General features: G+C 47.0%; 9 protein-coding genes across 9 annotated transcripts; 7 read left to right on the top strand and 2 right to left on the bottom strand.

The window, feature by feature from the left end:
- Positions 1-575: 575 nt before the first annotated feature.
- On the top strand, positions 576-4,154 carry B9G98_01290 (Uncharacterized protein C57A7.05; the record flags this gene model as incomplete). The annotated part of the gene is made up of 1 exon (XM_024807848.1): positions 576-4,154. The coding sequence occupies one exon, from the start codon at positions 576-578 to the stop codon at positions 4,152-4,154; it is 3,579 nt and encodes a 1,192-aa protein (XP_024663616.1).
- A 663-nt stretch (positions 4,155-4,817) lies between these two features.
- Positions 4,818-5,282, top strand: B9G98_01291 (hypothetical protein; the record flags this gene model as incomplete). The annotated part of the gene is made up of 1 exon (XM_024807849.1): positions 4,818-5,282. One exon carries the CDS (start codon positions 4,818-4,820, stop codon positions 5,280-5,282), a length of 465 nt encoding a protein of 154 aa, XP_024663617.1.
- Positions 5,283-5,487: 205 nt separating this feature from the next.
- On the top strand, positions 5,488-7,250 carry B9G98_01292 (Sphingosine-1-phosphate lyase; the record flags this gene model as incomplete). The annotated part of the gene is made up of 3 exons (XM_024807850.1): positions 5,488-5,570; positions 5,616-5,639; positions 5,702-7,250. 3 exons carry the CDS (start codon positions 5,488-5,490, stop codon positions 7,248-7,250), a joined length of 1,656 nt encoding a protein of 551 aa, XP_024663618.1.
- A 94-nt stretch (positions 7,251-7,344) lies between these two features.
- On the top strand, positions 7,345-7,914 carry B9G98_01293 (rRNA-processing protein FCF1; the record flags this gene model as incomplete). Its single annotated transcript, XM_024807851.1, has 1 exon — positions 7,345-7,914. One exon carries the CDS (start codon positions 7,345-7,347, stop codon positions 7,912-7,914), a length of 570 nt encoding a protein of 189 aa, XP_024663619.1.
- Positions 7,915-7,976: 62 nt separating this feature from the next.
- B9G98_01294 (Phosphatase DCR2) lies at positions 7,977-9,833 on the top strand (the record flags this gene model as incomplete). The annotated part of the gene is made up of 1 exon (XM_024807852.1): positions 7,977-9,833. One exon carries the CDS (start codon positions 7,977-7,979, stop codon positions 9,831-9,833), a length of 1,857 nt encoding a protein of 618 aa, XP_024663620.1.
- A 63-nt stretch (positions 9,834-9,896) lies between these two features.
- B9G98_01295 (E3 SUMO-protein ligase pli1) lies at positions 9,897-12,116 on the top strand (the record flags this gene model as incomplete). Its single annotated transcript, XM_024807853.1, has 1 exon — positions 9,897-12,116. The coding sequence occupies one exon, from the start codon at positions 9,897-9,899 to the stop codon at positions 12,114-12,116; it is 2,220 nt and encodes a 739-aa protein (XP_024663621.1).
- A 10-nt stretch (positions 12,117-12,126) lies between these two features.
- Positions 12,127-12,816, bottom strand: B9G98_01296 (Protein-S-isoprenylcysteine O-methyltransferase; the record flags this gene model as incomplete). The annotated part of the gene is made up of 1 exon (XM_024807854.1): positions 12,127-12,816. The coding sequence occupies one exon, from the start codon at positions 12,814-12,816 to the stop codon at positions 12,127-12,129; it is 690 nt and encodes a 229-aa protein (XP_024663622.1).
- A 219-nt stretch (positions 12,817-13,035) lies between these two features.
- Positions 13,036-13,521, top strand: B9G98_01297 (Trafficking protein particle complex subunit 6B; the record flags this gene model as incomplete). Its single annotated transcript, XM_024807855.1, has 1 exon — positions 13,036-13,521. The coding sequence occupies one exon, from the start codon at positions 13,036-13,038 to the stop codon at positions 13,519-13,521; it is 486 nt and encodes a 161-aa protein (XP_024663623.1).
- A 19-nt stretch (positions 13,522-13,540) lies between these two features.
- Positions 13,541-14,110, bottom strand: B9G98_01298 (Putative tyrosine-protein phosphatase OCA1; the record flags this gene model as incomplete). Its single annotated transcript, XM_024807856.1, has 1 exon — positions 13,541-14,110. One exon carries the CDS (start codon positions 14,108-14,110, stop codon positions 13,541-13,543), a length of 570 nt encoding a protein of 189 aa, XP_024663624.1.
- Between the last annotated feature and the right edge of the window lie 209 nt (positions 14,111-14,319).

Here is a 14,319-nt window from a genome sequence, read left to right on the forward strand (position 1 = left end):
CAATGTCTACTGGTCAGGTGAAGTAAGGAAAATTTGGATCCCCTAAAGTCGCGAGAGTCTTATATAAGAATGCAAGACCAAGGGTGTGTTTGACAAGATTTGGACAAAAGGCTGAACGAAAGCTGCTCTTCTATTATGAAACACAATATAATTAACTGCACACTGTCTGTTGTCACATGGTCACCCACTGTAGTACTTGGTAAGCCTCTCACATGGCTCAATAGGACTAATCAGACGAAAAACGTTGGACCACTTTGCTGGGTGACTGATGCGTCTGCAAACATATGCAGGTCAAGGATATTATCCACCAAGCTATCGTTTCGCTAAAGACAGGCACAGGCTAGTATTTCAACTATTTGTAAGCGATCAAAACCACTAACGCTCTTATACAACGACTTGATTCCAAGCCACATTATGGAGTATACCGACCGGTTTATACACGTTTGATATTCGCTCACGCCGCTGACACTCGAGGTCGGCAGATGCCAGATCGGAGCAATGGTACTACAAGAGTGACTAATCTACAGCACCACTGGCCTTTTTAGGAGTGAGAATTTGGAGTCGGCGAACTCGCAATGGCGCAAGATTCGAACGATAACGAGAAGTCAGAAGGTTCCTCTGGCCAAGAGTTTGGCACCGACTCTAATGAATCTCCTCTCAGTTCGCTGAATGACCGCCCAGCAGGCTCTACCCCAGACGCTTCACCCCTGTCGAATGCTGGTCTTGTGCAGTTTCCACGCAAGAACCCTGAGGCGCTATCAATTGATTCACCGCCACCCTCAGATGATGAGGACGAACTTGAAGAGGTTAGGCCCCTTCGGCGGATTTTCACTGGCCGCAAAAATACAGGTGAGCGCTCACGTTCGCCGTCCTATGCATCAGGCCGGAGGAATTCACTTGCTAGCTCTACCCGCAACCGACAACATAGCTCAGCTGCGAACTCGGATGCGTTATCGGAAGAACATGAAGACGAGATTGAGGCGGAAGAGAGAGAGCCCCGCCTAAACCGTAGTAGGTCGCATACTCCAAGCCAAAATGCGTTGCTAGAACGTTATCTGGAACAGATTGAAAGAGAAGATGATACGGAGTCCAGCTTTTTCAATGCCGTATTTGAGACCCTGGCCGAAGCTGTTAAACAAATTATCAAACCAGAGTTTTTCAGATTCGATTATGCGTCGTTGAAAATCGTTTTCCGTACATGGGCCTGTGGTTGGATTGGTTTAATCCTCATGGTTATCAGACCTGTTGAGAGATGGATTGGTAGTACTTCGTTTCTTCTTCCCCTTATTGGCCTTTTGTCTTCGCCAGGTGGATTGTCCGTGTCCAATGCGTCGGTAAATGTCATCCTGGAGGCTGCATTCCCTGCTTGGGGATTACTATGCGCATATGTCGCTAATGTGATTCAATGGGCAGCTCGAGGGTATCCCACAAAGCAGGGAATAATGGCTGAACTAGCTGCTGAAGGCATCTGTAAATACGGAGACGCTAAATGTTTGAGAGAGGTTGTAATTACTGGCCGTTATCTGAGATTTGATATTACAGTGATTACAATTTTCCAACTTGCTTTTTCAATTTGGGTTCCAGGCCTTGCAGAGCAGTACTACATGCGCCTTTTCAAGATCCCATTCGTTATGAACCTTCTCATGCTTCTCCCTGTGATACCCTCACAAAATGCCACACCCTACATTTCCTTTTGGGAACTCTATCGATCCTCTATTATTGCCCTTTACCTGGCATATGCTATCAAATTGGTGAGCTGCTATATCATTTTCCCAATCTCATCAAACTGGAAGTATGTCAACATTCTTGCAAGCGTCACCAAAAGTACCAAAAAGCTCTCAGAGGATTTCTTCAATCGGGTACACAGTGAGCTGCCATCGAATGACACCTTTGAGGGTTCATACAAGAATATCCCAGGAGAATGTGCTAAACTATCGAATCTCTTTTTTAAGTTTGACATGGATGGCCTTATGCTCAAAATTGAAGTTTCTTACTCACGTTTAGATGCTGGTGATATTGGTGAATTGCGCTCTCGTGTTCGTGAGGTTTTAGCTGCTCTCAACAGCGTACACTTTTTCTTGATCAATATGCAGAATCGTAAGGAAATTTTGAACGATACAGCGAATAAGAGGGTATACGAGAAGTATACACAGGAGAGCTTGTCGCCGGGCACACCCAAAGAGAAGCATTTTCGTGACATATTCAATATGCAACGAAAGCGTCCTCACGATCGCCCTCGCTACAAGCCCACCGGAAAATTTGAGTTTCAAAGTGGCGAAAATTGGCGGATGATGGAAAGGGATAGTCTCGGAGATCTTACTCTTGAAGATCTCGATAAGGTTTACAGCCTCATTATAGGTCATTATCACCGCGCTCTCGTAAGTGCAAACAACGTTCTAGAAGAAGTTGGCGAGTGGCTAACAGCTGCTAACAGCTATCGGCTGCGATCTATGCTACCTTTTTTTCGAGAAGCTTACGCCAAAACTCAAAAAGAACGCGCAGACTCACTTGCAAATGCAGTCCAAGAGCTGGAAAACTGCCATTCCGAGCTCCTAAAAGGCTTTGCCGACTACCGCACCAAGGTGGAGGGCATAACCACGAGGGGAACTGCGCCCTATCTTTTCATTCTGGCACAGGACTCACTCATGAACCTTGTTGGCGCAGAGTTTCTCAACCGGGTCCACAGACTTGCCCGCTACTGCGGTCACTTAGATCACGCACAATCCAAACCTCGCTGGCTAAATCCTTTTGGCACTACTAGAGCCAAATCTATGGGTATTGCCCTATTCAGTTTGGGTGCTAACGTTACTGACCAGTCTGAGGTTAGTGATTTTGTGCCTGTTCATCAGGTTGAGGTTCGCAACCCTGATGCCACGCTGCCTCACACAAGGTTCCACAGATTTGCAGTGAAGTGTGACAAGGTGGTTAAATGGTTTTGCAGCCCCATGATACTGTTCAATACTAAGCGAGCCTTTGCGGTAAACATTCCGTTCATCATCTTCTATAACCGAGAAACCATTCTGTTTGGATTCAAGTGTCATGCTATCTGGGTTTCGATTATTTTCGTTATGACTTGCTCACGGCAGGCTGTAGATGGTGCTTATGGCCTTATTACTAGGCTGTATGCCACGTTTTGGGGATGTATTTTGGGTCTCTTAATTTGGTATATTTCGTCAGGTAATGGTCATGGTAACTCATACGGACTAGCGGTCACTTGCGCATTTGGCTTTATTATAATTGCTATGCACAGACATTTCAACAGCGACAAAGTTCCTCTGGGGTCTATTGTGTTTTGTGTCACTGTCATTCTTGTTATCGGCAACAGCTGGGCTACTACGTATGCTCCCCCGGTAGGAAGTGCAATAGGAAGGGGATGGCGAGTTGGTTGGTTGCGTTTTGTGACCGTTTCAATCGGTGTGACTCTTGCGTTCATAGTGACAATGTTCCCTGTACCGGCCACTGGCAAGCGTGCAATTCGAGAAGGACTAGGCGTCAATCAACAAGAGCTTGGAGAAACATTGTCATCAATTGTTAATTTTGCGCTGCAAAGAATGGATAATCCACAAGTTCACGTGAAGCGAAGGGCTGACCCCATCCACAACTCATTCAAGCTCATTTCCAATCAGATTCTTGCAGCTTCTCGCCTTGCATCTTTGATGAAGTTCGAACCGGCGTTTATCGGTGTCTGGCCAGGAAAACGTTACAGATTTTTGATCGCAATACAGCAAGAAATTGCATCGTTGCAATCGCTTACCCTCTTGCTGTTGAATAAAGTTGAATACGGTGAAGATTTGACACTGCTTATGGATGAAATGGGAATTTCAGATGTTGAGCTGCTATCCACTACTTATGCTGTCTTCTATATGACTGCTAATGCTTTACTCACCAAGAAGGCATTGCCATCAATCACACCTGGAGGCCTCTATTACCGTCATTGGAAGCATTTTGCCCAGCTGAGGCACCAATCTCAAAATGCCCAGCCTCTTCTAGAGACTGCATCTGAAATGTACACAACTTATGATGGACGACTTCGACTAGCAGGAATGATGGTCTCAAACCTTCTCTATGACGCCATAGATGGATCTATGTTAATTGTGAAAGGCCTTGTAGGAGAGGCATTCGACACGGACGAGAAGATCTACTTTATGCACTAGTTAATTTCAGATATATAAACAGAATTATGCAAATCAAGCAGATAATATTGCCAAGACTCACGTAATAATAGCAAGTTGACAGGTTGGCTGCACGTCAAGACCACGAACGTTTAGCACCAAGTTGAGTGTTGTGCAGAGCTTTGGCAAAGAATAGAACTGTGGGATTGTTCAATTCTTGACACAATAATTTTGGTAGGAGGAACAAGTTTAAAGAGGTATACCATGCGACAACCAGCCTACATGTTGTTCTGTGGTAACCAGCTTATGCTTGGAAAACAATTTTTAACCGTTTTTCCCTATCGCCGAGGACAACTAAGTCTTCAAGAGCATATTATAGAATAAGTTTACGGATCACGAAAATACCCAGTGCCAAGAATGAAAAAGCCTAAGCCTGCGACCACACTGAATTGGCCGCTCGGTTTCCGAGTGCCAACCCACGCCCAAGCAGGATAGATTTTCGCAGTCTTGCAAAAAACATTCGTTTCAGAGCCATTCTGTATTTCGGATCGACAAATAGTATCTTACCAGTATTATTACATATTGGTATGATTTGGGTGCTCCATGCACAGACATGTCTATATGCACGTGGCTGCATACGCGTGATTGTTTTTAACTGTATATAAAGACCGTGGGCAAGTGTATTCCAACATCAATTCCCCCAACATGAACCCCACACTTTATTCCGCACTCCTCCTCGCTCTCGCCGCTGCCGCTGTTGTTGTCCCCCCTGACAGCCAGATCACAGCTGTCGCAGAGCCTGGATTTGACACCGTCGCCAACTTGGAAGCTCGTGACCATGACCATAAGGACGACGACGATAATGACCATAAGAGCTACTCCTGGAATTCGGAAAAGCCGTGGTACGAGCAGACCTGGCTCAGCAAATACAAAACCAAGCGCAAGTCTTGGAACTCTGATCTGCCCTGGTACGAGCAGACTTGGCTTTCCCAGTATGCCACTCGACTCCCCGCTGAGGTAACTGCAAAGACTAAGGTTGCCACTACCGCTGCACCTGCGAGCACTGATCAGGGACAGGCGGCTACTCCATCCGTATCTTTGGCCAATGGTGCTGGAGCCAGCTCTGCCAGCATTGCGACAGCAATTGTGGCCATTCTCTCGATTCTTTAGTTTCAGATATCAGATCATCTATACTTTCTCCAAGAGAAAAGAGCAGTTCTTGCTCCTTCTTTAGCTGAAATATTTCAAGTCATTAACACCCATTTAACACCCATTTACACCCAGCTGTTCCCTCACTGTCCCCCACACGATCGATCGAGCGGGGTAAGGGTATAATTCGTTTTTAACGGCGAGTCGCCGCCGCACTTGTTTCTTCATGATCAACATACAGGCGGCCTTACCTAAGGAGCAGTTTGAGCAATTGCTGCTGTATTTGCGGAGCTCGAGCTGGCTTGTACTGTAAGTATTCTCTACTGATTTTTCTGTTCTCAGACACTAACATAGGTTCCGAGATTTCGTTTGCTTCATGTAAGTTACCCTCAATGGCTGCTCGCTTTCGAGCTATTATTGCTGTCGGATTCTAACAACAGTGTGGTTTGCCGCTATTTGCGCGTAATTGAGCATTATCTCATTACATATGGTGTGAGTGGATCCATTCACCGCTTATACAGAGCAGTTGCCGGTGATTTCGTGGCTTCCACTATGCAGTTGCCGCTAGTGCGCGGTGCTGTACAAAAGCAGGTTGATAAAGCTCTAGACGAAATCGATAGCAAATTTGTTCACCGAAACGGACTCCCAATTCACCATGAAATTCCTGAAAAGGCCATAAACCCCAAAGAAATTTCCCACATTATGAAGACTTTGGACACAATTAAGCGGTCCGATTGGGAGAATGGCCGCCTGTCAGGTGCTGTCTACCATGGCGGACATGACCTTCTAGAGCTGCAAACAAAAGTGTACGGTCAGTATACTGTTGCCAATCAGTTGCATCCTGATTGTTTTCCTGCAGTTAGACACATGGATGCTGAGGTTGTTTCTATGGTTCTGGATCTGTATAACGGACCCCAAGGTTCCTGTGGCACCAGTACCAGTGGTGGTACTGAATCTTTGCTTTTGACTTGCTTGGCGGCTCGAGAAAAGGCCAAAGCTGAACGAGGTGTTACTGAACCTGAGATCATTGCACCAGTAACCATTCATGCCGGTTTTGATAAAGCCGCGTACTATTTTGGAATGAAACTGATTCATGCCCCAGTCGACAAAAAGACAGGCAAGGTGTCACTCAAAGCAGTGGAGAAATTAATTGGTCCCAATACGGTTTTACTTGCTGGTTCGGCTCCTAATTTCCCTCATGGCATTATTGATGATATTGAGGGATTGAGCAAAATTGCTTTGAAGCACAGACTTCCGTTACATGTCGATGCTTGTCTAGGCTCTTTTATCGTTCCTTTCCTTAGAGATCTTGGCGTTGATGCTCCACTGTTCGATTTCCGCGTTCCTGGTGTTACTTCGATTTCTTGTGACACCCACAAGTATGGGTTTGCTCCTAAAGGATCATCGGTTATTATGTACCGTACTGCGGAGTTGTGTCATTACCAGTATTTTGTTTCCGTCGACTGGTCTGGTGGTCTTTATGCCTCGCCTACCCTGGCGGGATCCAGACCCGGTGCGTTGATGGCTGGGTGCTGGGCAACCCTGCTTTACATGGGTAAGGATGGCTATCGTGAAACTGCGAGAGCAATTGTGTCTTCTGCTCAAAAATTGAAGACGGCATTGCGTACGCACCCCGTCTTGGCGGAAACCCTTTCGGTGATCGGTGACCCCCTCGGATCTGTAGTCGCATTCCAATCCAAGAAGGTGAATGTGTACGATCTTAGTGACACCATGTCCAAGAAAGGCTGGCACCTGGCGACGCTGCAGAATCCAGCATCTGTCCACCTAGCTGCGACCCGCTTGACTATCGAGAGTATCGACGAGCTAATCGCTGATCTAGTCGCTAGCGTTGAAACGTTGATCTCCTCTGGATCCGAAACGGTGAAGGACGGAACCAAAGCACTCTATGGTGTAGCTGGCAGTGTGCAAACCGCCGGAATTGCCAAAGCTTTGGCAACGGGCTTTGTAGACGCACTGTACAAAACGTAGTTCCTCTGTTCAAGTATCAACCCTAACCGCATACTCATTTTTGCAGATGTGAAAAAAAATTAGGTAAAGATTTTGGTCCTTGGAACATCAAACTATGGGAAAAGCGAAGAAGACGAGAAAGTTTGGGCAGATGAAGCGGATGCTCAAGCCCAAGGACAAACGCGGTGAAACCAAAGCCCAGGAGGCACTAGAGAGAAAGCAAAAAGCTGAGGCCGTGCGCTCAGTCCCACAAGTGTCATCGGCGCTGTTCTTCCAATATAACGAAGCGATCAAGCCGCCGTATCAGGTTTTGGTCGACACAAATTTCATCAACTTCAGCATTCAGAAGAAATTGGATCTAGTCAAGGGAATGATGGATGCTCTGTATGCCCGCTGCATCCCTATCGTCACAGATTGCGTGTTGGCTGAGTTGGAAAAGCTCGGACCCAAGTATAGAATTGCACTGCGAATGGCCAAGGACCCTCGGGTAACTCATTTAAAGTGCTCACACAAGGGCACCTATGCAGATGACTGCCTCGTTCAGCGGGTGATGCAACACAAGTGCTATATTGTTGCCACTAATGATGCTGATTTGAAGCGAAGAATCCGTAAGATCCCAGGTATTCCTCTGATGAGTGTGGGCGGCCATTCCTATGTTATTGAAAAGCTGCCCCAGGCCTTCTAATATTATTTATGTCGTAGTTTAAAAGTCGCATTTTTATGGCCTTAGTCTGCCGAATTTTAGTCATGCGCCTACCCCGTCTGTGGATCCGCCAGTTGGTGAAACTGTTCGCGGGAATAGCTCTTCTTTGCGGCGCGGTCCTTCTCGTGGACTTTCAGTTGAACTTCCTGCCCTCGTCAGTTCATTCGCGCTTGCCCCTCCACACCCACTCTCCAATTGTCACTGATATTAAAGTGGTTTCGTGTCTCCGCTTAGGATCGTGTCTACCGGACGGTCAGGATGGTTGGTACAAGCACCCTAAGGAATTAAGTTTAGGCAAAGCTTGGTTTAGTAAAACCTACCTGTACACGCGTCGTTTCTGGGATGAGGATCTCTATACATCGACGCGGGTTGTTCTGGATGTTGCGATTTCCTCGGCTAACGGAGTAGTACCTCTCGAAGTGGTGGAAGATATTGGAGCAGGTGACACTGTGAGCTCGCACACTGATGGATCGACAAGCTCTCAAGCCGCTGAAAAGGCTATCCGTGAAATGGCCTTGAAGCTTGGCTGGGTAGAGCAGGATCCTGATGCGGGCCTTTGGGTGAAGTATGGAAAATATCATCCTTCCAAATCTGTATCTGCAGTCAAAGTTCTTTTTGGAGATGATGCAGTTTATCCATTGCCCGGATGGCGATTGGTTGAGGGAGGTCTCAAGATCGGCTCCGCACCATTTCCCCCGCGCCTTGCGCTACGTACTGGCCCGAAGCAGGTGCCGACAAAACCCAACTTGCAGATTTTCAACCAACAGTTCAAGATTTGTCAATTAACAGATCTTCATATGCGTGCCGGAACTCACCCTTGTCGGGACCCAGAGCCTCCGCTTAGAGACGGCGAAAAGTGTGATGCAGATGCTAAAACCCTAGGGTTTATCAACGACGCTTTGGACCACGAGAAGCCTGATCTGATTGTATACACGGGTGACATGATTCATGGGTCTGCCAGCGGGGATCCAGAAACTGCTTTACTCAAAGCGCTGTCGCCTGCTATCGAGCGACAGATCCCCTTCGCAGCGATATTTGGTAACCACGATGGTGAGGTCCCAGGTAACAATGCTGAGCTTATGAAAATAATGCAGGAGCTACCGTTTTCTCTTGCTCAAGCTGGTTCTGACAATGCCACTGGCGTGGGGAATTATATGCTCACTGCGTCAGTCAACAAAAACCCGGCATTGACCATGTACTTCTTGGACACCCATACCAGGAAAGATAGATTCGGATATGACTGTATACACAAGTCGCAGTTGGATTACATGCGAGAACTCCATCAATCTATAGCCCCTCAGCAGGCTGAGTATGCTCATATTCCACTTGCTATGGCATTCATTCACATTCCCATACCAGAGTACCGCAATGTCAATAACCCCATGGTAGGCACGTACAGGGAGGCTGTAATTGCTCCTTCTTGTGACGAAGGCTCTCGTGCGATGCTCTCCGATATTGGGGTGTCAGTCGTGACCGCCGGTCATGATCACTGCAACGACCAATGCATTCTGGACAACTCTGTTGAAGGAAGTCCTCCAGTTTGGCTTTGCTATGGTGGTGGAACTGGATATGGAGGTTACGGCAAATATCCTGATAAAGACGGGTTAAACTATCAACGACGCATCAGATTTTTCGACGTTGACACACAGGGAAGTACTATCTCGTCCTACAAAGTCGTGCACAATCACTATCAAACCATCGACAGACAGATTCTTGTCAAGAATGGAGTTGCCTACAACGAGTTAGACGTCTCCATCAACTCTGAAGACTCCAGACAGCATGACCATCCGCCAGAGCCTGCTGCATCCAGTGATCGATCTCAACAAAAAGCCGACACCTCTTCCGAGGGCACTGTTGAACCCGATACAATTGAATCCGAAGAAACCACCAAAGTAGAGTAAGTTAAACAGCCCGAGCTCACAACCGGGAAAGATTACAAATTCAACCATCCTCCAAGCCAGTCCATGTCGGACCCGCCGAATGGCACCACGCAAATTGAGCTGGATGCTATAATAGCAGCAGCTCAGTCCAAGCTCACGATACCCAAGTTGAAAACAGTTCTGAGGAGCTTCAATCTTGCTGTATCGGGGAACAAGTCAATTTTGGTGGAGAGACTTTTGGCATTCGTGGATCGACTATCTAGAGATCGAAATACTAGTGGGATTCACGACGTTTTTGTGGAGATGAATAAACTAGATGTTTTCATTGCTCCGGAACATAATGCTTCAACCACGTATACCAACATGGTCAACAATTTAACGACTGAGTTCAACCTCCCACCACAGTTTGGAGTGTCTAATAGCAGGGGCTTTGCTCCTGTAGAAACATATGGCAGTCCATTCAGATCAAAATTAAATGCTTTGGCAGTGGGAGGAGCAACGCGGGCCTCCACTAGGGATGGCTTGCCCATTCACCCACCCGCTCTCCAGTTTCAGGATCATCCATTTTATCGATTCAGCAGCCAGCTCAGCAGGCCGAGTATTTTGGCTAGCCCGTATACTCGAGAAACTTGTACGAGAACTATGAGCTTCAAAGTCACCCCTTCGGACATCGATGCCCTGAAGGATCGAAAGCTTATGGTCGCGCTTGTTTCCCAAAGGTATCATGCTCCTTTAGCACCTCGGCCAATCGAGTTTCCAATGCACACTTTCATTCGTCTCGACGACATGACTGTACAGGCTAATACCAGAGGCATCAAAAGTCACCCGGGGTCAACGCCGCCGGCGGATTTGACGCCGCTGCTTCTTGCCAACCCCGGCAACAACCATCGAGTCGAAATCACTGTGCAGATTAATTTGCGTGATCCCAGAAAAGACGAACACATGGCCTCGAAATCATACGGGTTTGTGGTCGTTATGCTGGAAGTACGTTCCGAGGAAGAACTCAAAGCTGTTATTATGAACCGCCCTCACATTGGGGTCGACGTCACGAAAGAACAGATTAAAACCAACCAAGAGCCTGATGATGAAAACGATGTTCTAATCAGTGCTGAATCAGTGCATTCGTTGAAGGATCCTGTCAGTTACACCCGAATGTCGATTCCAATTCGATCTCTCCGTTGTTCGCATATTGACTGTTTTGATGCAGCCACATACATTCAACTACAATTGCAAGCGAGCACTTGGAAGTGTCCCATTTGCAACAAGATTATCAGCTGGGAATCTTTAGCAATTGATGATTACTTTGTCGATGTGCTAAATTCTGCAGATGCTGATGTCGATCAAGTGAATGTAAATCCTGATGGATCATGGACTGTACGTTCGCGGGACTTACCAGATGATTCAGATTCTGACGATGATTTTCCCGCTAAAAAGGCCCGAAATGATCGAGTTGAAGTTATAGACCTGGTCAGTGATGATGAACCCGAGCCGCAAGTCCAACCCCAAGCTCCGCCACCAAAACCTAAGCGACAGCAACCCACGGGACAGCGTCTTGATTATAACGATGATTATGACTCAAGCTGGCAATCGCTTGAAGAGGGTCTCAGGCTGATGCAAGAACAAAATGCTGGTAGACCAGCGCCTTCTGCTAATATCAGTTACGGAAACCACATGTTGACACGAAGTGAGCTGGACTCAATCACAAGGTCATTAGATGAAGATACCGACGACGAGTTACCTACAAGGATTCCTGCCAAGCAAACAGCAGTCACGACCACTTCAGAGGTTCCCCATGCTGTCGTGCCTCAACAACATCCTTACAGTTCGCCAGGTGTTCCTAGTTCTTCTGAGTTCCAAAATTCACCAAATGAAGCTCCAACTGGGCCTCCAGTTATGCTGAAGATCCCGAATATCATTCCTTCTCCATGTCCGACTAGCTATGACACTAATGCTGATCATTCAGGTACGACCGCTCCACCTAGCCTACAATCAGCAGAAGTATCCCCTACTCAGATCCCAACTCTACCGAGCACTTCTGAGCTCATAAGGTCGATCAAACGCTCCAAAAGCGAGACGCCAAAGATTGGTGGCTCCCAAGAGGTGAATAATGGCTCTAACAATGAACCGCATGGTGAGCAGCAGAGGCCTGGGCCCGTGTCGATGCTGTTTGGACACCCAAACTCAAGCCAACCCGCTGCACCTAATGATGCTTATGACAAAAATAAAAAGCCATTGGACCGATCCTTTTCCGCACCCAATGCTCCATCACAACATATTGAAGTTATTGATCTACTAGACGATTGATCTTAATTATTTAACAAAACGGAATTCCCGACCAGACAGACTTTTTATAGTTTACATAGTCGTCCCCGAAAAACTCGACAAGAAGCCTTTCTTCGTGGTTTATTCGTTGACGAAAAAATGTCCACAAAGTAGCGGTAAATAGCACCGTGCAAATCCTGTTGCACATCATCACTTGCGTGCCGACGGCCCACAGAAAGTAGCCCAAGTATGAGGGGTGCCTGAACCATGAATACAAGCCAGAGGTTACGAGAGTATGGTCCGATTTCTTTTCTGATGCAACAAGGTGGCTAAAACTTTGTGCAGCTTGGATCATAGCTTTGGTGCGAAGATATTGGCCCGCAATAACCATCACCAAGCCTATTTTTGCCCATGATGAGGCGTAGGAAGGGTTTCCGAGGAACAAAGTAACAGCTGCCTCGGTGATAGCTGCTGCTTGAGCAGCTGCGTACTCTATGCCATTGGTCAACAAAAATGAGCTCAACGTCAAATCACGAGGATTATACTTGGCAGTAACGTAAAACTCAGACAAGTGAAACACTGAAGAGCTCGCGACGTATAAACCAAAAGACGCAGTGCCAGGGTTTGGCCATGTGAAAGCAGCGACCGCGGCGCCGACACCGACAAGTGAGCCTAGAATGGAAGAGTACGCGGCAACTTTATGTGGAACTGCAGGTTCCTTTTTCGGATCAAATATGCCCATTACACTAGATACAAGCCTGAGCAGGTTTACGAAAGCTGTATCGTCGGAAGTTTTATATGATCAGCTGCTTTCCTAATTAGGAACTGTAAAATGGACCGCCTTAAGCCAGCGGGGGTACTTAGAAATCAACGAAAGCGTTCAGCAGATCAATTCGGGGTCTAAAAGTTCCGGCCCACGACTACCAATAAACCTCCAGATCGTCACCCTAGCCGTTTACTAATGGAAGTATCGGCGTCCGCCTTAGATTATCTTCTTATAGAAGCTGTGCCAGTTGCGCGGGACGTCATTGAACAGCTAGGCATTGAAGATCAAGATGAAGCTCACCATCGCATAGAACTATACGGGTATCAAGTTGGCAAGGGCCTTGCTCAGGTGTTTACCCGCAGCCGGCCGCGAATGGTCCAACAGCTGGAAATAATCAAATTTGTCTGCAAAAACCTGTGGGAGGTTCTTTACAAAAAGCAAATGGACAACCTAAAAACGAACCATCGCGATACGTATGTTCTCGTTGATCACAACTTTGAGTTTTGCCGGCGAATGGGTACGAGCTTGCCTCCTCAGGCAACCGCCGAACTAGCCTACCCCTATCTATGTTTCCCCGCGGGAATTATCAGAGGATTTTTGCATGCTATGGGCTTATCATCCACTGTAACAGTAGAGGCGCCTGAGCTACCAATGGTAACATTCAATGTCAGAATAGAGTAAACTGCCTAATGCACAATATTTAAGACGTGGTCTTGATGTACCACTCCGGGGGGTCAAAAACTTGAACGACGCTAGTGTCGAACTGTTCAATTTTCATTTCAACAGATACCCGCTCGCCTTTTGGGCCTGCAAACCTGCCATACTCATCGACCAAACTGGCGAACGACCATCCCTGAAGCTTTCTCAAACACCCAACAACTGTTCCGGTGCGGTGTCTGCCCATACCGCAGCAAACCATTACGGGGTAGCGAGACTTGTCCAGCAAGATCTCCAAAGCAGCTTTAATAGTGTAATCTGTGATGTCGTCCCACGGGTTTGCACCTTCGGCCAGGATTCCAAGATGCTCGAAGCTGATATCATTATTATCAGTGAATGCCAAAAACGCATCTTTTGGGTCTTCAGCAGCTAACCACACGACTGTCCTTATTTTGAGCAGCTGAAGAAACTCGAAGTTCAAAACAGTTGGTTCGCCGCAACGATAAAGCTGGCGCTGGACGGGGGCAAAATTGAGGGGCGGAATAAATATATTGTGCGATTTGATATCTGACAGATTTACCAGACCCGTTTCAGGGATTTCCGCCTCCTGCATTTCTGAGCTTCAGATTTGCAAGAGTCCTATGGTAGTGAAGGTAGGGTAACCCCAAGGGAAGGAGGATAAAAGCTGCGGTTCGTTTGGTCATATCTTTCATACTTACCTAAAAGCGTCACTGAAGATCAAGAAGTTCGTGTGACCGTCTAGAGCTATGCATTGCACTAAGCAAGACTAGGCGCCTGCTACTCTGTAGCAGAGGCTTTATA

Source organism: Wickerhamiella sorbophila, assembly GCF_002251995.1.
Source record: "Wickerhamiella sorbophila strain DS02 chromosome Unknown contig1, whole genome shotgun sequence".
Classification (NCBI taxonomy): Eukaryota; Fungi; Ascomycota; class Dipodascomycetes; order Dipodascales; family Trichomonascaceae; genus Wickerhamiella; species Wickerhamiella sorbophila.